At 38.6% G+C, this 24789-nt stretch overlaps 5 protein-coding genes across 6 annotated transcripts; 4 read left to right on the top strand and 1 right to left on the bottom strand.

Moving 5' to 3' along the window:
- The first annotated feature begins 544 nt into the window (after positions 1–544).
- On the top strand, positions 545–4354 carry tmem59 (transmembrane protein 59). Its single transcript, XM_032531151.1, is given in 9 exon segments — positions 545–796; positions 1012–1117; positions 1574–1668; positions 1753–1905; positions 2023–2095; positions 2551–2643; positions 2646–2670; positions 2790–2907; positions 3798–4354. Coding segments are annotated over 9 exon segments (972 nt in total). The 5' UTR covers positions 545–640; the 3' UTR covers positions 3951–4354.
- Positions 4355–4998: 644 nt separating this feature from the next.
- Positions 4999–8615, bottom strand: lrrc42 (leucine rich repeat containing 42). The gene is given in 9 exon segments (XM_032531153.1): positions 4999–6641; positions 6644–6691; positions 6796–6880; positions 7013–7126; positions 7207–7292; positions 7430–7547; positions 7583–7586; positions 7637–7768; positions 7855–8615. Coding segments are annotated over 9 exon segments (1221 nt in total). The 5' UTR covers positions 8244–8615; the 3' UTR covers positions 4999–6396.
- Positions 8616–8676: 61 nt separating this feature from the next.
- On the top strand, positions 8677–12805 carry yipf1 (Yip1 domain family, member 1). Its single transcript, XM_032531152.1, has 10 exons — positions 8677–8917; positions 9226–9349; positions 9572–9729; positions 9836–9916; positions 10044–10131; positions 10236–10352; positions 10466–10632; positions 10822–11004; positions 11698–11804; positions 12222–12805. The coding sequence occupies exons 2-9, from the start codon at positions 9316–9318 to the stop codon at positions 11782–11784; spliced, it is 915 nt and encodes a 304-aa protein (XP_032387043.1). The 5' UTR covers positions 8677–8917; positions 9226–9315; the 3' UTR covers positions 11785–11804; positions 12222–12805.
- A 285-nt stretch (positions 12806–13090) lies between these two features.
- LOC116698914 (uncharacterized) lies at positions 13091–15183 on the top strand. Its single transcript, XM_032531150.1, has one exon. The coding sequence runs from the start codon at positions 13969–13971 to the stop codon at positions 14944–14946; it is 978 nt and encodes a 325-aa protein (XP_032387041.1). The 5' UTR covers positions 13091–13968; the 3' UTR covers positions 14947–15183.
- Positions 15184–15351: 168 nt separating this feature from the next.
- Positions 15352–24413, top strand: ndc1 (NDC1 transmembrane nucleoporin). 2 transcript variants are annotated; one of them, XM_032531148.1, is made up of 18 exons: positions 15352–15515; positions 16116–16236; positions 16317–16418; positions 17113–17287; positions 17377–17503; positions 18177–18285; positions 18523–18574; positions 18745–18877; positions 19269–19361; positions 19445–19526; positions 19657–19818; positions 19920–20180; positions 20470–20585; positions 21111–21161; positions 21756–21819; positions 22092–22192; positions 23537–23697; positions 23813–24413. In XM_032531148.1, the coding sequence occupies exons 1-18, from the start codon at positions 15477–15479 to the stop codon at positions 23874–23876; spliced, it is 2013 nt and encodes a 670-aa protein (XP_032387039.1). In that variant the 5' UTR covers positions 15352–15476; the 3' UTR covers positions 23877–24413. The 2 variants fall into 2 exon arrangements, with proteins under 2 accessions (XP_032387039.1, XP_032387040.1); XM_032531149.1 differs by lacking the exon at positions 21111–21161.
- The last annotated feature ends 376 nt before the right edge of the window (positions 24414–24789 follow it).

Raw genomic sequence — 24789 nt, forward strand, 5'->3', positions numbered from 1 at the left:
AGGACATTTTTTGTTCAAATGATGTTTCATGATCAAATACAGTTGATGGGATTAATGTATTTATTTTTGCCCGTCTTCATTTTGTGATGTATATGTTAACACTGTCTACTTAACTAAGTAAAATGCTTCTACAAAAAGCAGTCGATACACCTTGATTTGATAAAGAAGCCTAATGAAATAACATACACACAAGCTCTAATTATACACAAAACCAGGGATAAAAAGAAAGAAAACACAACGCATTTAAGCAAGCATAGGGCACAAAAGAAAATAAATAATATATAATGATACATAATACATAATACAGTATGTCACAAAGTTGTAGGCCTATGCATACAATTATGAAGTGTGGCAAAGGAAACTAAAAGGACCCTAAATGGTAACATAACTTATTTCCATAACTATAGTCACTAGTGGTCTAGCCTAAACAAATCCCGATAACAAGAAAGTTTGAATTCAAAAAATTATAATAATGCATTATCACCTTCAAAATGTAAACATGTATTTAAGAAGTTACGAGGAGCATTAAACACAGCAAAACATTTAGAAACAGTCTCGCGTGATGCAGAATTCCCGCGAGAAAACAGTACGAGTAAGGAGGAAGAAGAGCGTGTTGTTTGTTTAGGTTTTCGCAGACAAAATGGGGACTCTTTCCTCCTTTGTCTGTATGTTAGGACTGTTTGTCCTGCTTGCGAGCACCTCAGCATCTTCAGATGTGTTCGACAGTGTTTTGGGAAACACAGTATCCTGCCATAAGTCATGTGAACTGACATACAGTTTGCACACGTATCCACGGGTGAGTAACGTTACTCCTCTCGATGAGAAAAGTATCTGCTAGCGTTAGCTAACTTGCCGAAGCAAACGTGGGCCTGCATATTTCACTTTGTCACAACCATAGGCTACAACGCCTTCTATTTAATTAAATGTATTTGACTTGTGTGAAAGTGCAACCGATTTCACACATGTGTTGTTTGCCGAGGCAATCAACTGGTCCTGTGGTTTGTTTTGTAGGAGGAGGAACTCTATGCCTGTCAGAGAGGCTGCCGTCTATTCTCCATTTGTCAGTTTGTTCGTGACAGCGAAGATCTAAATCAGACCAAGTCCGAGTGTGAATCAAGTAAGCCATGAACCGAGCCTAAGATCTTTTAATTCATAACGTATAGTGCCCAGGCCTCTTTGAAATCGCTTGTTATCCATGAAATCACCTAACGTTACTGTAAAGCTAAACTGTTGTATACCATAATAAGTGGACAACACACACACACAACCTGTAAATAGGCCTCGGATGTACAATAATTTCATTGCGTGTGTGTGCGTGTGCATCTATATGTGTGTGTGTATGCATCTATATGTGTATGTATGAATGATTGTTATATTTTGTCTTTTCATATTAACCGTTTTACTTCATTGCTTCTTAGATTTGTTATTTACGTATTATATTTAAATGTGTCCCTTACATTTTCTACAAACTGTTTTTTTTTTTTTCCATACTTAAGTCTCTCAACATAATGTTTTCACGTTTGTACTCGTATAACCAGTGTAACAATAAAAATCTTGAAAAAAACCTTTGCAGCCTGTCATGAAGCCTACACCCGTTCTGATGAGCAGTATGCATGCAATCTGGGCTGTCAGAATCAGCTTCCATTTGCTGAGCAACGTCATGAGCAGGTGTGTAAGAATCACTCGGTGGCCTGATTGGGTATAAACCTCTTTCCATGAAGAACCATGCACTCAGTATTACTTTTTTTTCAGTTGGAAGCCATGATGCCCAGGATTCACCTGCTGTACCCCCTGACTCTGGTCAGAGGGTTTTGGGAGGATGTAATGAGTCAGGCACACAGCTTCATCACTTCCACGTGGACATTCTACCTCCAGGCTGATGATGGCAGAGTTGTAATTTTCCAGGTATTGTACTGAACTACTAGGTGATCCAGTCTAGGATTATCTATGCAAACAACATGCTACTATGCTAATGCAACCAAAAACACTGTTAAAAATCCAGTTATGTCTTCTGTTTAACAGACTGAACCCCAAGTTAAGTTTTTCTCCCAATTTGAAGTGGAAACCGACATTAAAGAAGACCCACAGAAGACCTGTAAGTACTCCATTCAATTTTCTTAAAATACACTTAGGTAGAACTTTGGTGATATTCTCGGTTTCTTTATTGTCAAAAAGTCTTAGGAAAACCAACAATGAATGTATCTTTACACGTATAGTCACAATGTAAGTGGGTGTAAATGTCAGAAGATTTTGGAGCCATAAAGAAAAGGTTTGAGACCGCCCCCCTGATACGATGTCAGAGAGATGTGAAGAAGTGCATTGAAAAGTATCGAGTAAAACTAATACATGGTTGGTGCTGGTGTTTTCATTCAATTAGTTAAAAAGAAAAATATAGAATTCCAGCCTTCTTTAAAAGCAACGCTCCTAAAATTGCCTACACCAAGGCTTTATTTTACACCCAATCCACATGTCCTATAATACAACAAGGGGAATAAACCGTGTAGATTAGAAGTGTGCATGCCAAGTAACGTTTTATTTCTCCTTTTCAAGTCCCTGGGTTAAGCCCAGTTTACAAAGAATACCATCGCACTTTAATCCAGGAGAGGGACAGAGACATGACCGGGGACCGCAGCTATAATGATGATATAACCTCTTCAGCTGTCTTTCAAGGTTTGTTGGCACAAAGTGTATCTACATTTTCAAAGAAGTTTAATTATAAAACTTGCTTCATAGAGCATGACATAACAGCACCAGCCACACAAGCTTAATATTTGTACTTCTCTCCTCAGAAACCCTTGGCTACCAGGTTGGATCCTAACCACAACCCTGATCCTGTCTGTGCTGGTCCTGATCTGGATCTGCTGTGCCACTTTGGCAACTGCTGTAGACCAGTATGTACCTGCTGAGGTAAGTTCTACCCTCCTTTTTTAAAATTATCATTAATATTATTATTATTAGTATTAGTAGTATTTTATTTTGAGATTCCTGGCACTTTGGTTAACATACAAACTCAGTCTAGGTGTGTGAATGTTTACATGTAATTTCAGGTCGCTGTAGTCTTATTTTTGTACTCTCTGTGGTTAAGTTTGTTTATTTTAATGGGCAGTTGCTTATAATGTATGTGTCGTGTGTTTTGTGAAGTTTGCTTATCCACTTTCTTGCTGAGTTAGATGAGAAGCTAAATACCCGTCTTATGTCTGTAGTATAAATATGTGTCTGGAGCCAGCTGCTGGTTAGCTTAGCATAAAGAAATGAATCAGGATCATAGGCTACAGGAAATGGCTAGTCTGCCTCTGTCCAAAGGTAACATTATTTGTCAACCAGCACCTCTAAAGCTCACAAATAAAAACCAATCTTGTAAAAAAAACGTTTATCGCATTTCTTGGACAAGATCAATAACTCTCCTAGAGTCTCTCCCTTTTACACTTCAACTTTTGTACAAATTAAGCAAACGAGATAAAACATTTTGTTACCTGGCTGCTGAATGTTGTTTCATATTTACTGTACACATGCAGAAGTAGCAATGATCTTATCATCCCAATTCTCCGCAAGAAAGCAAAATGGGCGTAATAACATATTTAAGGCATGAGCTAAACACCTACTGTATAATGTGAAACATACTGCATCTTCTCCTACCTATATTTAACTTATTGCTTTATAATAAAGTCAGTGTTTATAGTTATATTCAAGTTTGTGGTTATCTTTACTCTTGAGGATTTTTTTTATGTTGACAATGCCAAAAAAGGTTAAAAGCCAAAACACTATTTCAACATTTTTGTTTTTTTTATTTCTTTCAGAAATTGAGCATCTATGGTGACAAGGAGTATGTAAAGGAAGAGAAACTGACTCCATACCCAGCATCCTCCCTGCTGATCATTACCTCCAAAGGGCCAGAAGAGGAGGCCGGGCCACTCCCTTCCAAAGTCAACCTGGGCCAGTCAGACATCTAGAAACCAAGCTGTAGCAAAGAAAGAAATTCCTCTTTTAGGAATAATATATTGTTGATTTCTTTTACTCAGGCACACCTGTGCTTCTTTTGGTCCGAACAGGAGTGACTTCTTGGAAAACATTTTGTATTCCTGAGTAAAATGTCTTTTGGGATTTTTCTTTCAAGGTGTGCATTAGCTTTCTGTTGGTATGCTTATTTTAATGAATATTGGGTAAATGAACTGTTAGTGACTGGAAGTAATGCAGGTTTCTACCCATAACCTCAACTTTTGGTAAAAATAGATAGAGCTAATATTGCAGACTCTCCCTGTTTGTTCTGTTTTTACTGCAGTGATTTACAGCTGATACTGAATTTTACAATAAAATTCTTTACCCTTAATCTTAATTAATATTGACGATCCACACAGTTACAGTGCTGCTCATGAGTATAGGACCCCCTGTTTAAGTTGACTAAAAAGAGGGGAAAAAAAAAAAACTCTTGGAAATTGATCTTAATGCCTTAATAAAACAAAATGAGGAAAAATCCAACTTTTATCATACATAAATAACTGTTCTTCCTTAAAATACAGGGGGCATGAGTATAGACACCTTAATGTTAAATTCCCATAGAAGCAGGCAGATGTTTATTTTTAAAGGCCAGTTATTTCCTGGATCCAGGATACTATGCATCCTACCAAAGTTCCCTTGGCCTTTGGAATTTAAATAGCCCCACATCATCACATACCCTTCACCATACCGAGAGATTATCATGGTTTTATTTCAGTTAGCCAAATAGCTGGTTTGATTTGCATTGAGAGATAATTTTTTTCTTAAGCAGGGGTTCCTATACTCATGAGCAGCACTGTAAGTCTTTCCTGCTTTGCTGTTTGTTCTCCTAATGATGGATCAGAAATAAATACAATAGTCCTGTGGTTGACATTCGTGTGACTTTCTTCAGTCATGTACTATAGCTAACTTGTTTATTTATAAACTAATTTTCAGCACAAGAATGTGGCTGTAGGATTACAGAAACTAGTGCCTTAATTTAAGAGAAATTTAGAAAAGACTTGGAAAAAGCCAAATTACACTACAAGTTATGGGTTCAAGGTTCTGTATTGGTCATCTGCACACAATCTTAGACCTCAGGCACATCCAACAACGCTCCAACTTTGAAAAGCAAACATACAAGCAAAATCTGAATGCTAAGACAAAAGGAAAAAGTGGTGCAAGTTAAGTCTAATTTGTTTTGCAAATGAATAAGACTGATGAGTGTAAAATAGAATGTAGTAACGTATATATGCATAATGAGAATTATGTTTACAGAGGTGTAAACAAATCTTAAGTCAACTGTATGAAAATGAAGTGATAGAGGTAAAGTGCCAAGTGATAATCTCAGAGCTCAAGACTCTTCAAGAGTTAGCTGTTTTATGGCAGCCGGTGGGATGAAGCTGTCCCTGAGCCTGTTGGCACAGGACTCAATGCAGTAGTGTCCCACTAATTCATTGGCTGAATTAACCTGCTTGGCCCAATGGCAACAACTGAGCCTCAAGCCCCTCCAATTACCCCCCTCTTTGTGCTATGTACAATTTTCCTCTGTTGGGAATACTACCTTGACTCTAGGTTTGCTGTGTGGTAATTTGTTTTTCTGTGGCACTCCACCGATTTACACATCAAAGGCTGTTTACAGGACTTGGGGAGTGCTACTGCATATGTGAACAAAAAAGTTGTATAAAGCCCTTTAGTGGCTTTAGCGGCAGTGTGCAAAGTATTAAAAAACTGCCTCAGGTAACTTGTTACTTAAATCAGTTGTGGCTGAAAAATAAAATGATCTAGGGGTGAGGAGCAGAGAAGAACTGAGTTTGCCAGACCTCAGTAGGGGGCCTAAACTACATTCACTCAGAAGATTGTGTGGAATAAAAAAGACTAACATTTTTGATACTTTTTTTAACCACACATTCTGTGACCAACAATATTATGGGAGGAAATAATACAACATATAAACACAAAACCTTGAACATACCAAAGCCATAACATTAAGTAATAAGGCAACAATGTTGAGGTCTTAATCACGTCCGTTGCCCTTTAGCTTCAGTGCTGCATATTTACAAACAAATTGTCAATTAAATTAGCAAGGAACCAGTTCTCACACTAAGCATGGAGCCGTTTCATGGCAGTTGTCTGCTTTGCCCAGTTAGTGGTCCAGGATTGATGTAATTGGTCTACAGCATTTACCATACTAGGTCTGATGAGCACACTAAAAACCATATCATATAGATTGTTTCCAAACAACATAATGTCAGGCAAGAAATTGGAAACATACAAAATATTAAACTTTATTTATAAAAAACGTATAAACATCTGTATCCAAGTATAAGTGTTTACAGTTCCCCTCTCCTCCTTGGTAAGATTCTTACCACTTAACCAACATACTCAAGTTGCTATTTGTGGAATGCTACATGGACACATACCTCAATAGCTATTCAACAAGTCCATGTCCTCTGCAGTAAGAGCTGATGAGGACAAACGTTTTGTTGGAGGACTTTGATGTGAACTGTCACACTTTTCCAACTGACGCTGCCTTTTTTTGATATTGTGCCAGGCAGGCTTTGCTTGAATTGTTGTTGTGGAAGGAGCTTGTTCCTCTGGTATGTGATTGTTTGCTGCAGGTCTGAAGAAATGCAGTCTCTCTCTCTTGTTCTCTTCCTCGTTCTCACAACCAAGGGTGCTGTATTCAGGACTTCTCTGACAAACTTCTGCCTGCCAACTAGACAACAAAAATACTTTCAAGACTATCTCAGATAATGTGTCATAGCATTGACTTTTACAAATAGGCCATTACAATGTCAATGCAATGTAAAAAAAACTTACAAAAGCGAAGTGCTGATGCTCTGGATTCATCAATTTTCTTCTGTTTTGGCATTTGTGAGCTATTTGTTTCCCACTGGTTTACAATCTGAAAATAAACCAATGAATGTATTTGTGAGATCAAACACCAATCCATCTGCAACATTTAAAAATAATGTCAGGATGGTGCTTGTATTAAAGAAACAGGTTTACTCTTAGCAATGTCTGAAAAAGTATTTACCTGCTGTGCCCAACCTTCTGTTTTACATCTTAAATGATCAAAGGTGTCCAGTGGTTTCTCTGAATAATTGAGCCTCAACAGGTCCCACATGGTTGTCTTCAATCCTGTGCCAAGCTGGAGGTATACTTTACATTTAGATGTCAGCATCAAAATAAGCTGCTGCCAAGTGTTACACACAACCGTTACCGTCGTACCTTCAAATTGGTCCCAGATACATCAAGATTTTCAAGTTTGGGGAGGCATGCAAGGTATCTGAGAGCCCTCACTGAGATAGGGTTATCTGTATAAGGAACAGAAAAATGTATCAACCATTGAACAACCACGGATGTCAACTTTGAAGGTGGTGGTATTTGCAGACATTATTATTATTTGTATTTTCACTACAACGTGAAAGCAGATACGATTTAAGTTACTTACAAGAAACATCAAGTAACTGAAGACAGTCCAGTCCCTTCTTCAGCATCCGGATGGGTGCGGTCAATCTTTGTAGGCCTACATCTGACAGACTGTTACCACCAATGAAAAGCTGAATTAGCTGCTGAAGAAGTGGAGTGAAGAAGTGTTAGCAACATCGCTTCTTAAATTCTCCACCTCATGTCTTGGGACTGAGGAATCAGGTATTACCTTGCCAATGCGCTGGATGTCAGATGCTGAAAGATCTCATGATCATCACCCAGTCTGCAGCCAAACAGATCCAGAGACTTTAAACTATGAAATGTCTTTATTTCACGCAATCTCTCATGTAAAAGTGGAAATCTGCAAAAATAAAAAGGGACAATAGATGTTGCAGTGTCTTGCAAATAAAACTGGGGGAACTGGAGATACGTTGGCACTATAACTACCTATTTCTTAGACAGAGGGATCCAAGCACAATTTCCCCATATGCATCACTGAATAACTGCAAGGCTTTTTGAGAAATTTCTACGTTTAAAAACACACGATTCTCTTCTGCTGCTGCAAAAAGTCTGTCTCCTATTTGCTCAGGAAAGCCCACCAGCGAGTCCACATGGTGGATGTTGTCAGCTACGAATAACAGAGTGATTTCAAATAGAGATTTTGTGGTGTATCTCAGACTCCCTTCAGCATTGTAGGTGAACACGAAGTTCTCTTTTCTCAGCACAAACGGATTTGTCCTTCTGCATGATGACACTGGCTTTGGCTGTGCCAGGACTATGTCACTGACACGACGAAGGTTGCCTCTTTCTCGGACATAAATGGCGCTATTGTCCATACTCAGGTCACAGGTCACGTTTTTTTCCGTGGGATTGATACAACTCTTAGTTGCAATCTTAGTCAGATTGACACCTGAAGCATTACAAAAAGTCAGGGTAACGTTAACGTTAGCTGCTAGCTAGTTAACGTTAGCTAGCTATGGTTGTTGACTGACCAGACCAAAAGGACCCCTGAGTCTTCAGTACTGTAAGACTATTAGTATCTGCTATCGTTTCTCAGTTCATTCCGCAATATGGCAGGCCAAGAAGTTTTTCACTAGCGCGTTTTTTTTGTAGTATTTTGAGTTCCTCGTTGACGTAGCCATAGACTGTGGTTGTAGCGTACCGCAGAAGTTACACATTTGTGGTCTTTGGATAGTCTATGGGTCTTTGCTTGCTAACTTCAAAATAAAAGACCACTGCTTGAAAGGAAATCGGTTTAAGATCCCAACATACAAACTAAGAAGCAAATAATTCACCTAAGTATATTTCTAAAACATAATATGTAACCTATCCTGACACAGTTAATTAGCTACATGTTACATTTAAGAAGTTCAAACGCTTACTTTGAAAATATCTAGTAACAGGAAAAAGTCTTGTTTACATCGTTTCTAGGATGTCCTGTTGGTTCCAGTCAACGCTACGTTAGCTGAGAGGAGCAAAATGATTTTTAGGTGTTTAGGTAGATAATTTGGTAAGCATGCATTGTTTAAAGAACTAGCTTAGCTACATTTCTAAATGCAACTGATTTGGCTGTTTGTTCCTTGTCCTTAGAGTTACGTTAGACAGTTGGCTAGCTAACGTTAGTTTGTAAATGTTAACGTTAGTTGAACTGTCAAGGAAGGAATTGCTAGCTAACTTAAGCTAACATATAACGTTAACGTTTTCCTTTTTCCTGTTTTGATCATAGTTTCCAACACTTTAAACCAACATACGGGGAAAGAGTAATTAGGCTAAGGATCTTACGTTTTTGTACATGTCTTTCTTTACTTCACCCAACAGTTTTCTAAAATTAAGTTGGAGCCTTTGTGCAACATAACTTGCCTAAATTCCTGTGACGCGAATCACGTCACGGAGAGTGAAGTCGTGTAAATGGCGTCGACAAATGATCCATTCCAATTCCAGGGTAAGTGTCCTCCACACTGTTTAGTTTGATTATGAAATGACGTTGCTTCAGTGATGTTTTGCTACAGTTTACTGTGTGCTCTTTCCCGCTCTCTATGTTATCTGGATGCACATCTGTCAGAACTCTGCCTGTGCTGCACTGCAGTAACAATAAATAGTTCTCTAAAAAAAACTGTCAACATTTTTTATTACTATTTTCCATTTATCCATGTTATGAGATTAGAATTTGAAGAAGCTGGTAATCTGCTGGAAGCTAACAGAGATGCAACCACCATTAGCATTGAAGAAGACAATATTAAACCTGACAAGCAGAGAAAAGCTGTTGGTTTCACTCCTGATGGTGATGACGAGGACCCACTTGCCAGTGATGACAAGACAGAGGTCTGCACAAGACTACAACTTTTCTTCACCAATTTCCATTTTGTTTATCAAATATTTCTTTGATTAATTGAGGTTTTCTCATTTTTGTTCCTTTTTTCAATTGAAGCTTCTCTCTGGGCCAAAGAAAAGTGTCCCCTTCTGGACGTTTGAGTACTACCAAAGATTTTTTGACATCGAGACTCATCACGTAATATATTTACAACAGAATTTAATGACTTTAACCACTCATATTTTGTTTTGTAATATGGAGTGCCCTAGAACAAATGTAGCTTCAATTAGTGTACATATTTAGTGGTTATGAACATTTCTTTCAGGTGAAGGAAAGAATAATTGGATCAGTGTTGCCATGGCCTGGAAAGAACTTCGTTCATGTCCACCTTCGCAGAAATCCTGATCTTTATGGTTAGCATTTAAACAGTAACCTTCTTGTCCATTTTTCTGTTTTGGAAAATAAGAACACAAGGCATACTAACAAGGTTCCAATGCTTGATATTTGTGCTTTTCAGGACCCTTCTGGATTTGCACCACTCTTGTGTTTGCCATTGCCATCAGTGGAAACATATCCAACTTTCTGGTGCACTTAGGCAAACCCAACTATAAGTATACCCCAGAGTTTCGAAAAGGTAAGTGCTGTTATTATTTGGTGTTCATGGCTAACTTGTTCAGGTTCAATGTAAAAGGAAACTGTACATTTTGCTTAAAGACTTTTATTTTTTTAATTTGCTTTGTTTTCTAGTGACCATAGCTGCAACAGCAATCTTCAGCTATGCTTGGTTTGTGCCTCTTGCACTCTGGGGTGTCCTGCTATGGAGAAACAACAAGATCATGAACTTAGTGTCATACTCCTTTATGGAGATCGTCTGTGTATATGGATACTCTCTTGCAATTTACATACCAGCAGTGGTAAGACCTGAAATCTTTATCTCAACATAACAATTGATAACACAATGAAATGTGGCCGCTCCAAATTACAAATCTTGGGAGTTGATTAATACTTATACTGTATCATGAATACATTTTGAGCATTGATTGTGTCTAATAAGGCTCAGAACATGAGACATACAGTATATAATGTTCTGTTTCCTACAAAAGGTCCTGTGGATAATCCCATATGAATGGCTGCGGTGGTGCTCCATCGTGGTGGCTCTCTGCCTCTCAGGCTCAGTTCTGGTGATGACTTTCTGGCCTGCCGTCAGGGATGATCACCCCAAAGTTATCATAGCAATAATGTCGGCCATTGCTGTGCTCAACATTCTTCTTGCTGTTGGCTGTAAGGTAATTATACTCGCTATAGTTATGATGCTGTTTTTACATCACTTTACTGTTAGGATGTTTTTAAATTTGGCAGATATGGAGAATACATCTGGGGGAAATAAGATACAACATTATTTGTCTTGCCTTGGCAAACTACATCTTCATTAATCCAGAAGAACCAAGCTGCCTGTCCATCTTTGTGTAGATAACAGCAAAGATGGACTCTTTCTCATTTTTCCTCAATGATCTCAGTAGCATGGCCAAGCTTCGACCCAACTTGTCAATGTCAATCACAGACACTACACTACACAAACATGTTTGTGTGTTTCTCCCTTTGTATTTCTGGGAAATGACTACCTGATAGTGTCAAGTAATCTCCCTCTGGGGAGTTTCTCTTCATTGGAAGATGTGACCACTTTGGCTAACTGGTGTCAGAACAGGCTGTTAGTGCACTTCCTAATGTGAATACCGTCAGTTGCTTAGAGTATCGTATGTCTTGTGTTATTAGTCTACAAAGTAAGCCTGTGTCTGAAGGTTTACTAGGATAAATGGATTGCATTTTCTTCTGTTAAACTGAATATTTGTTGCACACTTACTCATAGACACACTGGCTTTAGTTCTTCATTGATCAGTGGTTTCTCTTATTACTGTAATTGATTTTTTGCTGCGTTGTTGTATACTTGTCTTATATCCTTTCCTTGTTTGGTTGTTCAGGCCTATTTCTTTAGCAAACCAGAGGCAGTACTACCAGCTGACAGTTCGGCTGGAACAGAAGTGACTAAGGCGCCGTCTTCGACATGAAAGCCTTTTATTGTCTAAAGGTAAACAATAGTGACCCAGAAGCTTTTTAAGCCATGATCTCATAGTACAATTCGATAACTTGATATATGCGAGTCATAGTCCTTCCTATTCTATTTGCCTTTCCTTTTGGCCGTTTTTAAATTCACATTGGGTTTCTGTAAATAACATCACAGAGTAAGGTCTAAACCTGCTCTTTTATAAAAAGATAACTGTTGTTGTGATTTGGTACTATTTATATAAAATTGAATTGAATTGAATTCAATAGTATCAAGACTAATGACCTCCTACTTCAGTCGTAGCCCTACATTGTTGGCCTATTTCAGTCGCTTCGGCTCGAGCTTGGGTGTTTGACCTGCTAGAGCAGAACATCTGACACCGGACTTCCTTTACATGATTTCTCCTTCTCAAAGCATGTGTTATTCTTTTTTAAATTGCAGGTTCTCCTGTTGCCTTATTAGAGAGAATCGGGTTGCTGTGGCAATGAAGTCATGGGTCGTGTGGATTTCACCTGCACTCGGACATTCTGGCTCAAGACCTTAAAACCCAGTGTATATGCTTGGTTTAACTGCATAACCTGGGACCAGGTATATCATGTCTAATGCGATGGATACTAAACGTCTTTAAAGGTCTTTAAAGTTAAATGAAATATTGTGTTACGCAGCACATACAATTTCTTGTAGTATGGTAGCTTTCTGCTTTAAAGTTCTTATGTTGAAATATTTCAGTCTGTGTAGTAATGTTTTTGGCATCAAAGGCATTTTGTATATGAATTTTGTATTCAGTTAATGGGAAATGGCTAGTATACTTTGTGTAAAGAATATTCTTTAAAAACAGCAAATTTTTTTTAGTGTTCGCGAGATATTAAGGGTTGGACTTGTTATTGACAAATAGTTATTGTATTTTCCTCTAACTGATATAACCGTAAGTGCCATCATGTAATGCCAAAGACCCATTCTAACTGTCCAAGGCACATACAACTTGTGTAACTATTTCTTTTATTAATTGGTTTTAATTGTAACAAAATGCATTTGATACAATTTATGACATTTCAATTGTCTGTTCTCCATGTGAAAAAAGCAACATGGCACTGGGACCCACCCTAATTAATTAAACCAATCATTAAAAAACATCAACCCAGAGCCTATTTTTAAGAACAAATTAAACCATGAGCAGATTATTACCATAATGTCTTTACCCACTTTAAAGAAATAATTCTACATTTTGGGAAATATGCTGATTTGCTTTCTTGCCATAAGTTGTATTAGAAGATGCCACTCTTATTTATTTAGTATACATATGAATCTACAGCCAGCAGTTGGTTAGCTTAGCTTAACACACAGACTAGAAATGGAGATACAGATAGCTAGCCAACAAAAATCCACCTGTTTAAAAAAAAAAAAAAAAAAAAAAACTGAAATTTTAATATTTTTTTTTTTAAACAATCTAGCACACACTAAATGTTATCACTGCAGTGTTTGTTCATTTAGTTTAAAATTGTGTGGGGAAATTTCAATTTACTAGTACTGGGATACGGTGCCTTGCTCAAGAGCACGGGGGGTTGAACCAGCAACCCTCCATTTCCCAACCCAACTCCCTACCAACTGAGCTACTGCCACCTCAATAAATGCTTTAATTGTTTTTGCTCAACTTTTTATTTCGGTAAACGTTAGGTTTTTCAGTAGGACGACCTGAAATCACCCTTAACTCCCACACGTCTGGTCAACATGTCTCTTTTCTACCAGCTCCTGACTGCATTAAAGGCTGCCACTACATTTCAACAGTTGGATATTTTAAATATTTAGGGGGGAGATTGTAACTAATTGGTATAACTTCCTTTCATTTCAAAGAGAGCGTCTGACTTTAAAAGCAGACATTTGGCTGCGGCTACTGATTTTCCAACTCATCAATCTTATCTGTCGTGTGGTGGAGCAAACTGATAGAATCTACTGTGTCACTGTTTGGATGCACAGATCACCTGCAGTGGAAAAAGTTACTTATGTATCTAAAGCCTGTTTTTTACCGGCACACAGCGTGTGGTCAGCACCTTACACAGAAGGGACCTCTGTTAAGTCTTTCATATTTCCATAGATTAACAAGGGTAAAGTTCTCAGATTAATTAACAAAATAGAAGAAAAAAAATGTGTCACTTGAAACGGTGTCAAAGGGATTGTGGCGCCCTAATTAATGGTCATTCAAGCCCCAGCTTTGAGTTACACAGGAGCTGCCCGTCAAACGGATAACCCTGTTAGAGAAATGTCAACTGCCTCAGTCTCAGGCATGCATGTAGCTGCTCATGGTTGTGAAGTGGATTACCAACACCATGCTCAAGGACTATTTAAATATGAAAATGCCTTTTTCATTTTTTTTCTAATCATTATTGTGATTTGGGAATCTTACCATAGGATGGCTGCCTCAAATGGGAAAGGTGAAAAAGTGTCCAAATTTGAGACATTGAAACTCTTGGAGAAATGCAGAAAGGAAAGAGATGATGCCATGCACAGAGAAAGTGTTCTCAGAGAGAAACTCAGACAGTATGAGTCGAGGATGCGTTCAACTGAGGCTGTGAAACAGAAACTGAAGACCTTGACTATGGACAACAAGGAGCTGAGGAAACAAGTGAAGTCTCTTCGTAATGAGATTGGACTTGAATGCGACCCTAAATTCAATGGTAAGACCACAAAGGACATAATCGATGACTTACATGAAAAGGACCGTGAGTGCAGTTCCCTGGTGGAGAAGGCTGGGAAACTGAGTCTGACCATTAATGATTTAACTGCAGAGTTGGCAAATACAGTCACCTCTAAAACACTTCTAGAGGATCAAGTGCAGTCATTGCAGCAAAATCTCAAGGATATGACAAATAATCAACGCCGCCTGCTGAAGTTATGGGAAGACAAGAAGGTTCAGAGGGAGCAGCTCGCCCTCCCTGCAATTGCCCAGAAACATATACAGAAATCACCCTGCCATAAAGCCGTTCAAACTGAGATGTCTGTCAGTTCGTCCCAAATGCTTCCAGTCAGTGCTTTTGAGACCAAGCCAGTGTCTCGGGACCATGATAAAAAGACAGTTTTGGATAAACACAGTTTTCCGACTTATGGAAATGGTTATCATCATGATAAGAAAGTGTATATGCATGATGAAACTAAAGGAATTAAGAACTGACTAATTGATTGACACACACTGCATTGGGAGAGTAAAGCATAGCAGATAATAGCAAATCATTATTAATGTGTGATATGTCTGTAAATAACAAACACATGAGTAAAAAGAGATACAATTTAATAATGTACAACTGATGTATGAATTGTTTTGGTGCGTTGTGTAATTGTGACAATGTAGTTACTTCAGTATTTGTATCACTCAACCTTATTACATAGATCTGTTTAAGGCAACATTTAACTAAAGCAGCTTTTAAAAGCTATTGTTTGTGAACTTATTCCGTTTAACCAAGTTTGCATTGGTCAGACTGACTGACATACATTTTTGTTGTTGCTAAACAAGCACATTACTAAACTAAAGTCACGTAGCTGTTATACTGGCAACAGGCAGGAACACGGACGACTTTCTGTCGGGGTCCTCAGAGGTCCTTTGAATGCATGTGGCGCGATATGGGAAACAGTGGAAAATAGTTTGACAGCAGGACAGCCGAAGAGCTTGTAATTGCCCTTTGGCTCTCCATTGATCCAAACAACATGTTTTCTGCAGAGCAAAGTTGTTGGTTCGTCCGCAAGGTGAGTCTTTGAACTTAAGTCTTCATTTATAAAAGAGAAATGTATAGCGTATCCTAGCGTGCTTGAAGTAGCCTGTCTGTTTAGGCTAGCTAGCTTATGAGAGCGTAACTTTAGCTAACAGTTTCAGCGACACAAAAACAAGAGAACAAAATACCTAACGTTATTTTCAAATCTATATTATATTGATGTCATATAACGTGATGATAAAAATATAACGTCAGTTAACTTTAAGGTCTTTTCTAAATGTATGTACACACAAAAAACGGATATACTTTCTCCCGCAGAAAAAACAATGATCCGTGCTGCAAAAAAAGATCAATTGACCAAAGAGCCATTACTTCCTTTTTTTTTTTTTAATTAATTAATTTATTTATTTTTATAACTTTATAACTCCCGATCACTCAGGTTAACATCTCAGATGGAGATCACTGGGAGTAGGCAATTGTTGCAACAGGGTTTTGAAAAGAAAATCGATCATATAGGTCTGCATAAACACCAGTAAGGTATTATGGAATCGCACATTATACCTTTTCATAACATATTGACAGCTCTGTTAAAAACTGTTAAGGTGAGTTAATGATGACTGACTGCTCTGTTCAGGTGGTATTCTGGAGAGCTGTGGCCAGTATTGCTTGGGCTGTCCTGTTGTTGCCACCCATCACAGCCGTTTTTGTAATCATCAGCAGGTTCAGTGTGCTCCACCCCATCCAGGCGGTATCAGGTCAGTCTCCACACGTTGTGGGATCAACTCATAGCTATGACGTTTTGTGAACCTCATTGTGGACTGCTTTTTACATGCAGAATGCCTGTCCTTCTTAACGAGTGCAAGTGCCATCTTCTCCTTCATTCTGCTGTGTGGGGTGATCATCATGGTAGGTTTCCTGAACCTGGAGTATTATACAGGTGAGTGGCAGGAGACTGCAAATATGTAGACAAAGTGGAAGCGCTGCTGAGGCTTTCTTCAACTACAGGTGCTCTTTGGATATTCCAGGGTGCCTGTGTTTATATCATCCTGTGAAGGGCTTATTGCATGAGTTGAAACTGATCTCAATTCCAAAATTTATAAAGATGCATGTCTCCTTCAAAAATAAACCAAGGCACTATATGCCTTTTATTTTACATGGCAATGTATTTTAAAATGACTAACACAATCAGTAACTGCAAATATATATATATATATATATATTATATATATATATATACTTTCATTATTTCCTTGAAGTTGTTATTGTTTACTTATATCTGGCTTGGTCTTCAAGGACGCTTTGTTATTGACAGGGCTCCTTGCTGGTTTAGCAGAGAAAAGACGTGTTACGTCATCTCATCCGTTCAAAGTTTAGGTGCACAAGGAAAAGGAAATAAAGGGTGTGCATATGATATAATTTAAATAGTTAGTACATGGTACATCATTTGATACATTGGTCATTGTTATGAGTTCATTCATTGATGGAGTACATTTGCACTGCTTGTCACTGAGTCTAACTAAAATACCGGCACATTTATATAATGGAAATGGTGACAGTTTGATGACAGCTGAGACATACAGAATGTTAGTCTTTAGTTGTAACACTGTTATTTTTCTTCTGTTACTCTTCAGTCATCCCAAGGATTGCATGCTCAAAAATTGCCCTGTTTGGTCAGCTACTCCACCCTCGTCAGTTTGTCAACTCCCTGGCCCACTGTGTCATGGGAATAATCGTGGCTTGGTGTTGTGCCATCACCATTGGGGGCAGATATGAGACAATCGCCTACCCTTGCACACAGGGTGATGGGTAAGCAGCTACGGCATAAAACTATCATGTTGAGCTGTGCATGCTCAAGCCATAGTCTGTTTTCCTCAATTTGTTTTTCACACTTACAGTTCCCCCCAGATGTGCCTGAATGAGTATCACCTCATCCTTCTGCTGGCTGGAGCCTTTGTTGGATTCTCTCACAGTCTGCTGGGTGTGATCTACAACATGAACTATGTTTCTTTTCACACTGTTCAGGTATGTGACATGAGTTTACTCAGTTATCTGACTGATGGTCTTGCAAAGACTGAATATTAAAGGTGCTCTAAGCGATGGAACGCTTGTTTTAGGCTACAACATTTGTTGTCACATACAGCAAAATTCTCCTCACTATCTGCGAGCTGCCTGTCCCCTGAACACACTGTAGAAAAAAAGAAAGTGGTCTCTGTAGACAGCCCAGGGTCCACAAACGGCAACAAAAATAAACTGTGCCCACCTGCACCATGAAGCATACACAAACAGTGTTCCAGCCAATAACCAACAAGAAGGATTTGGGGGTGGGGGGTTGGTCCGTGGAAGCACAAAAGGGAGGGGATGGATGAGAAGGAAGGAGGGGTTAGTCTTGTTTTGTTTGAAAATACTTTGAACGTCAACAAGTAGTAACGTCACCCAACATCGCTTAGAGCACCTTAAGGGTCTATTTTTGCCTCAATGGGTTAGTCTCAAATGCAAAGTGTGTGCCTCCATTCAACAACTGTCAAATCTGGTTTACACTTTTTTCGGATCAGCATGCATACATGCAGGTGTTTTAAACCTTCTAACATCACAGACTCTAACTTAGACTTAGAAAAACAAAATGACTGGCACTATCCTTTACATAGTTTATTGTTTGCATTGATGTTAACCCATTTATGTTGTTATTTTCTCCTAGCAATACAAATACCTTCGCTTTAAGGGATCCCTATCTTTGGTGCTGAAGTGTAGCGCCACTCAAGCACTTTACTCAGTCAGGAACTACATTGTTGTGTATTTCTTTTTGGGTAAGTGGTCTCTTGTTTGGAAATGAAACCTCATTAACACAGCTCTTGGAACAAACCGCTAGAGGAGTTTAGACTTTCATGATCTTTTAGAAATACACCCTTATTAGTCGCTTTTATAGATATGTTTTTATTTATTGTTAATGTTGTATCTGAGCTCTGTTTTCATTTTGCTCTTTATCTTTTTTGCTCAAAGTTTTTAGAACTAATAGTCAACATTTTTCAATTTGTTTTTAACAGGATACGTTCCAAAAGCATGGATTTGTAAGACATTGAATCTTGATTTGAACAGGTCAGTATGGATTCTGTTTTATGTGAAGTCAATTTCATTCATATCTTAATATCTGAAATCCCAGTTTGTGTCAAGGGGCTTTACAATCTGTACAAACAAACCTACTTGCAGCCACACAGTAATGCTTCCTGGACTCCATTAATGTACTCGTCTGTGATCTCCACCTCCAGCTCTGTCCACCCTCTTGACAGCATAGCTGGGCTGCTGGACCTGTCCCTACTCTACCACCTGTGGATCAGTGGCAGCTTCCTCCTCTTCACATGGCACATCACACTGCTGCTCTTTAGGATCTTTGTCACTGAGGTATGTGTATCAATAAAATCTTATCCCTACTATTGCAAAACCAAAGGGTTCATGGTGCTGCAGAGGCTGTATTTTCCCCTCGGTTTCCCTTGCCATATAATAAATTCCGTTTTTCTTTTTTGGTCAACACCTGAGCACATCCAAAGGCTATTACAACCAGTGTTGTGTTGCAGACACGACTTCTGTTAGCCTTTTTAATTATTTAAAGACTCTAGGGGGCAATGTTGTCATTGCTTTGAATGTTTAATTTACCTGAAGGGCACCAGACTTAACTGGATTATAATATTCATAGTGAACATCACAGAATTAATCCCATATGATAAATTTAAGTTGCACTTGAGGGGTGTAACTTTAAGGTGATGTTATCTAATATATTTCTTGTTATCTGCAGGTGTACAGTTTTCCTGTGCAGTCATCGTTTACTGAGGATGCCCACCAGTGTCTTCCTAAAGTTCTGACTGACAAGCAGCCAAAGATATTACAGGTAGATTGGACACATGATTTTCCTTTTTATTGTTACTTACAGATAACATACAGGTGTTGTAACTTGTTTTTCCAAAATATTAGTTTCTAGCTCTGCAGGACTTGGCTTTGCTGTCTCAACACTCCCCATCAAGACGCAGTGAGGTCTTCAGTCTGAGTCAGCCAGGTTTGTTATGTTGTCTACACAGAAGAGGTTCTTACTTAAACAGTTTTTATTTTTATTGTGTAAAATAAATCTCGACAAACTTCATATATTTAAAATAACAAAAAATGCTTTTCATTCTTGTCTTTCCCAGGTGGCCATCCCCACAACTGGAATGCCATCAGTAAGGAGTGTCTGTCTTTGCTGGCGGATCTCACTCAGAGACTCATAGCCTATCATGACACCGTTGCAACCAATGGGAGAGCCAAATCACTGTCTACTGGGAGTGAGAGGAAGACTTCATCTGAGTCATCGGGTATGTTGCTATGAAACCATAAAGAAACTTCATTGTTGACCTTGATTGTATGACCCGTCCCCTTTATCCTTTCTGTCTGGTTTTTTTCTTCTTCTTAAAAGTTACCTCGGGTACAGAGGATCTAATGAGCCCGAGGCCTACTTTACTGATGAAAACTCCAGCTTCGGTCTTTGCACGCTCCATTGTTGGCTGCCCACAGAGCCCTCTGACGGCACCATTCACTCCTGACCTGGACAGCCCTTTTGCTTCTCCCGCCTTGCGGCGTCTTACTGCTCCTATGGACCAATGCTCGCCGTGGTTCGGCACAGTGCAGAGCCCACACATCATGAGGAGAGCCCCAAAGCTCTGGTCCACCTCCACAGGTGAGAGGAGACTAATAGAAGAAATCAGGTCACTCAGAAACTTTAAGGACCAATTTTAGCCAGTAGAATGCTTCACCTTGTTTGATCTATGCTTTATAGCTCTGAAAAAAATGTTAGGAGAAAATGTTAGTAGGTTAAGTAAATTTTGAGTGTAATTTACCAATTCATCAGCTAACTTTAGCTTTTGCCAGAAGTTTTGGAACATCTGGCATGGCACATCAACTTGTCATTGGGTCAGGGTATGAATTTAGCTGTTTCCCATTTGTAATTTAAGCATCTTTTTGTGCAGATTCACTGGTCAATGGCAGTCCCCTGGCTTCCCCTGCCACCCCTGTCCCCAGTCCCAAGCAGGAACCGTCCAAACCAAGTCTACTGGCTCAGTTCCTCCAGAACAGAAAAGAACAGGTACTGGAGTCTAGTTGATACAATACAGAATTACAATATATTGATATTACTATGTTGTTATACATTATTGACTAAAGGCTTTTCATACTTAACATTCACTAACCTCGGGCAAACATCACACAGACGGGTCTGTGACGTCTTCCTAAACCAACAATTTGACCATCATCTCTACTTTACTCAGTGATTGGCCAGGATGTGCACACATGTGAAAATGGACAGAGCTCTATTATTTTTTTTTTTTTTTTCTTTTCCCTCCACTACGCTCATTCACAGCTTACCCACACCAATCAATTCTGTTCTGGCACCAGAAAGATGAGATGGGAGGAGTGCCAACAAAATTAGGAACAGGTGTCCTATCTTGTAGCCGGAATACTGATGTCTTTTACTTCCTGTTTAATAAAGTAAAGGTCACATCAGGGTTAAGTTAGGGTTAAAGTGTGAAAAGCTTTTATTGCCACATTTGTGTTATATTTTGTTGTTCAGTTTTGAACGCAAAACAACTTTATATTTAATTGTCCCATTCAGGTTAAAAATGTCTTGGCAAAGCGCGTGCTGATTATGTATTTGTTTAACAAGGTAAGGATGTGTGGCATGTGCATGCTGTCTTCTTCAGACTTTGAACACTGGGGGCCCCTTGCATTCTCTCATCTGACACAGTATATTTTCATTTGGTTTCACCACATCTACAGTAACAACCTCACCCTGCAGGCATCACTAATTAAACTCCTGTGTGTGACCTTTCTTGTGCACACATTACTAATGTAGCTCTTTTCCATCCACCTAGCCATTACAATGTGCTCACTTCTAATTACTTTAAAAGCTTGATTTAATTAGTTGTGTAACGTGTCTTGCAAGTCCCTTGACTCCTACAAAAACAATCAAAATGTGGAGAAAAGCATGTCCCTGTGATCATATCAGACGTGTCAGGCACTGATATGTTTATCACAGCTAAATATCGTACTTGCATTACACTATTTCCTAGTTGTAGAAACTAGTTGGTCTGCTTTGCTTTGAGGTTTATGTATCATCTTTCTCTGATGACACATGCATGTTGTAGTGTAGTCACACTAAAACCTCTTCCTTAACAACTTCCTAATTCCTTAGTCTACTGTAAATATGAATCTGTCTTTTCAGCAGAGAACTGGTATTACTTAACATTGTCTCTTACAGCTTCCAGAGGCCTCCAGTCAAGCTCTGTTTGCAGACAGCCAGGCTCACATCTGGGCTTTAGAAGGTGGGCAGAGATGGTGGACGTTATTTTCATTAGATATGGATGCAACCTGTTGATAAAGACTTACTTTGCTTTATAATGCTTAATTAATCTGCACTTCATGTAGCCTATTGTATTGAATGTGAAACTGTATGTTGTGTTGCACGCTTATGCTTTTCTTGGCCAGGTCGCCGTTGTAAATGAGAAGCTGTTCTCTACGGCCTACCTGGTTAAATTTAAAGTTAAATAAAATAAAAACATTTACATTACTGTGTCCTTTTAACATCCTCCTCCAGGGCTGTCTTACCTTGTTCAATCCTCCTTCTCAGAAGACCAGTTTGGGGTTGTACAGACAGCATTACCCAGAATTCTCAGTTGCATGCTGGGCTTACAAGAGGTAAGCTGTCATGGTTTACCGCATCTACCCTGAGAGCACATATTTGCATAGCAGCAATGATTTATCAAATGTTATAGCCCAGCTACATTGTACAGAGTGTGTGAATTGGCTTAGCAGGTACACACCTTGTATTGTACTTAGTGTCTTGAAAACAACACAAACTGTGTAGTGCTTTGTGCTTGTTAAGGCTTGAGAAAGTTAAAGGGGCCAGTTCATCTACAGTGGCTTGAATAAGTTTACACACTCATGCTAAAATTGATTAAAAAGAGGAATAAAAAAAAATCTTTTGGAAATTGATCTTAATGCCTTTTTAATTCAAAAAAATTTAGGAAAGGACACCAATGTTTTTGTTGTTGTGAATGAATAATTTATTGTAAATAAATGTTCTTCCTTAAAATACAGGGGGCATAAGTATAAACACCCCTATGTTAAATTCCATAGAGGCAGGCACATTTTTATTTTTAAAGGCCAGTTATTCCATGGACCAGGATACTATTCATCCTGATAAAGTTCCCTTGGCCTTTGGAATTAAAATAACCCCACATCATCACACACTCTTCACCATACCAAAAGATAGGCATGGGGACAAATCAAACCAGCTATTAAGCTAGCTGAAATAAAACCATGCCAATCTCTATGTATGGTGAAGGGTATGTGATGATTTGGGGCTATTTTAATTCCAAAGGCTAAGTGAACTTTATCAGGGTGCTTAGTATCTTGGATCCATGAAATAACTGGCCTTCAATAAGAAAAATCTGCCTGCCTCTATGGAAGTTAACACAGGGGTTTGTATACTTATGCCCCCTGTATTTTAAGAAAGAACATTTCTTTATTTACAATACATTATTCATTCACAAAAAAAATTGGTGTCTTTAAAAGGCTGGATTTGCCAAATCTTTTTGAATTAAGACATTAAGATCAGGGTCCTCTTTTTAATCAACTTTAGCATGGGTGTGTAAACATATTCTAGCCATTGTAAATCATGAATAATAATTGTATTATGGTGAGTTGCTATTTAGAAAGTTGTATGTTGTAGAGCATATCAAATGAAATTTGTTATATTGATCCACACAAATTAAATGCCAGTTTTTTTTCTAAGAGGTAAATATACGTGCAACATTCAGTTATTATTTAAATGTAATTGTATTTACATTTATTCTGTAGCTGCAAGTTAGTAGATGGAATTGTTGTTCTGAAGTGTTTGTGCATATAAGACTACCTCTTATATTTTACAAGAAGCAGTGCCATCCGGCAAACGAAGGGAATTACAGATACTGTACATAATGACACAAGATCATTGCGCACACACTGACAGCCGCTGTGTCCTGTCCTCCTTGTCCTCAGGCAGTAGATCGCCACTTCAAGCTGCCTCACGCCTCCAGTAAGCCAGTCAGGTCAGCCAGCAGCATGGGAGACTCTACCCACAAAACACTGCGCTTCGCTCTCAGGGCCACTCTCAAGACTTCCATCTACAGGATAACAACTACTTTTGGAAATCACTTAAAGTAAGGCCTGTCATTAAAATGTACTTTTTTTTTCAAATTCTAAAAACAAAACATGCTGAGTACACTTATTTTTTATTTTATTTTAATTTTTTAACATATATTCTTAAATCCTCAGTGCTGTTCAGATGTCTGCAGAGCACCGGAAAAGATTGCAGCAGTTTCTGGAGTACAAGGAATAACTCTCGCTGTGTGCGTGTGCGCGCGTGTTTTAATATTTATGTCTGCACTATGTCATGGCAGATTGTGTTTGATAGGCTAGAACACATCCCCTACATGCATGAGGCATGGGCTTCCTGCCCAAGTGACTGAAACAGGTTGGAAGCCCAACTGTTGCCTCCTGTGTTTGACAGATGTAAAATAGCTCACTGTATAAATAAAACACTCATTCCAAAAGATTTGTTTCATTTTGTATTACAAGAACATCATATCAAGTAATTACTTTTTGTTAATTGGGATGAGTTGTAAAGGGCTACTTGCGCTGCATTTGTGCTAAATTATGCAGATCCTTTTGGTTTCACACTTCATCATATGTCTTTTACAGATCCAAAACCTCTGTTTGTGTTAACTATTTGTCAGTTTTGTTCATGTGAACGAACGTTGCCTTTCGTGTCAGATCAAGATGGAGATGCGGTGTGACTGGTAACAAGTGTGGGGAATATGTTTTGATTTTTGAAGCCAACAAGTATTGAGTTTACATTCCCACTCAGACTTGTTGAATAAAAACATGTCAAGATCATTTGTCAGGTTTTTGTCATTTGTCAACTGAAACAATCCGATCATGAATCAACTGCTCTAAGAAATGTCAATTCTGTATATAGATCACGTTCTGCCTAAGTCACAGGATAAAGATTGAGGAGGAAAAGCTGGTGGAAGCAAAATAAACCTTCCTAAGTCAAAAAAGTGCAGAACTAAACTTAATACCGCTCTAGCCTCTTAAAGGAAGTTTTTCCTTGCCTCTGTCGCCTAGTGCTTCCTCTTGGTGGGAACTGGATTGGGTTTCTGTAAATAACATCAGAGTACGGTCTAGACCTGCTCTTTATGGAAAGCGCAATGAGATAACTGTTGTTGTGATTTAGCGCTATATGAATAAAA

Source organism: Etheostoma spectabile, chromosome 12 (genome assembly GCF_008692095.1).
Source record: "Etheostoma spectabile isolate EspeVRDwgs_2016 chromosome 12, UIUC_Espe_1.0, whole genome shotgun sequence".
In the NCBI taxonomy this organism is placed as follows: domain Eukaryota; kingdom Metazoa; phylum Chordata; class Actinopteri; order Perciformes; family Percidae; genus Etheostoma; species Etheostoma spectabile.

Excerpts from the sequence above, each read along its gene's own strand:
- yipf1 (XM_032531152.1), top strand. The coding sequence starts at position 9,316 with ATGGCGTCGACAAATGATCCATTCCAATTCCAGG. Across the intron at positions 10,353-10,465 it reads TACCCCAGAGTTTCGAAAAG|TGACCATAGCTGCAACAGCA; the intron begins GTAAGTGCTGTT and ends TTTGTTTTCTAG. Across the intron at positions 11,005-11,697 it reads TTCTTGCTGTTGGCTGTAAG|GCCTATTTCTTTAGCAAACC; the intron begins GTAATTATACTC and ends TTGGTTGTTCAG.
- LOC116698914 (XM_032531150.1), top strand. The coding sequence starts at position 13,969 with ATGGTCATTCAAGCCCCAGCTTTGAGTTACACAGGAGCTGCCCGTCAA.
- ndc1 (XM_032531148.1), top strand. The coding sequence starts at position 15,477 with ATGTTTTCTGCAGAGCAAAGTTGTTGGTTCGTCCGCAAG. Across the intron at positions 18,575-18,744 it reads TTGAATCTTGATTTGAACAG|CTCTGTCCACCCTCTTGACA; the intron begins GTCAGTATGGAT and ends CTCCACCTCCAG. Across the intron at positions 19,527-19,656 it reads CTTCAGTCTGAGTCAGCCAG|GTGGCCATCCCCACAACTGG; the intron begins GTTTGTTATGTT and ends TGTCTTTCCCAG.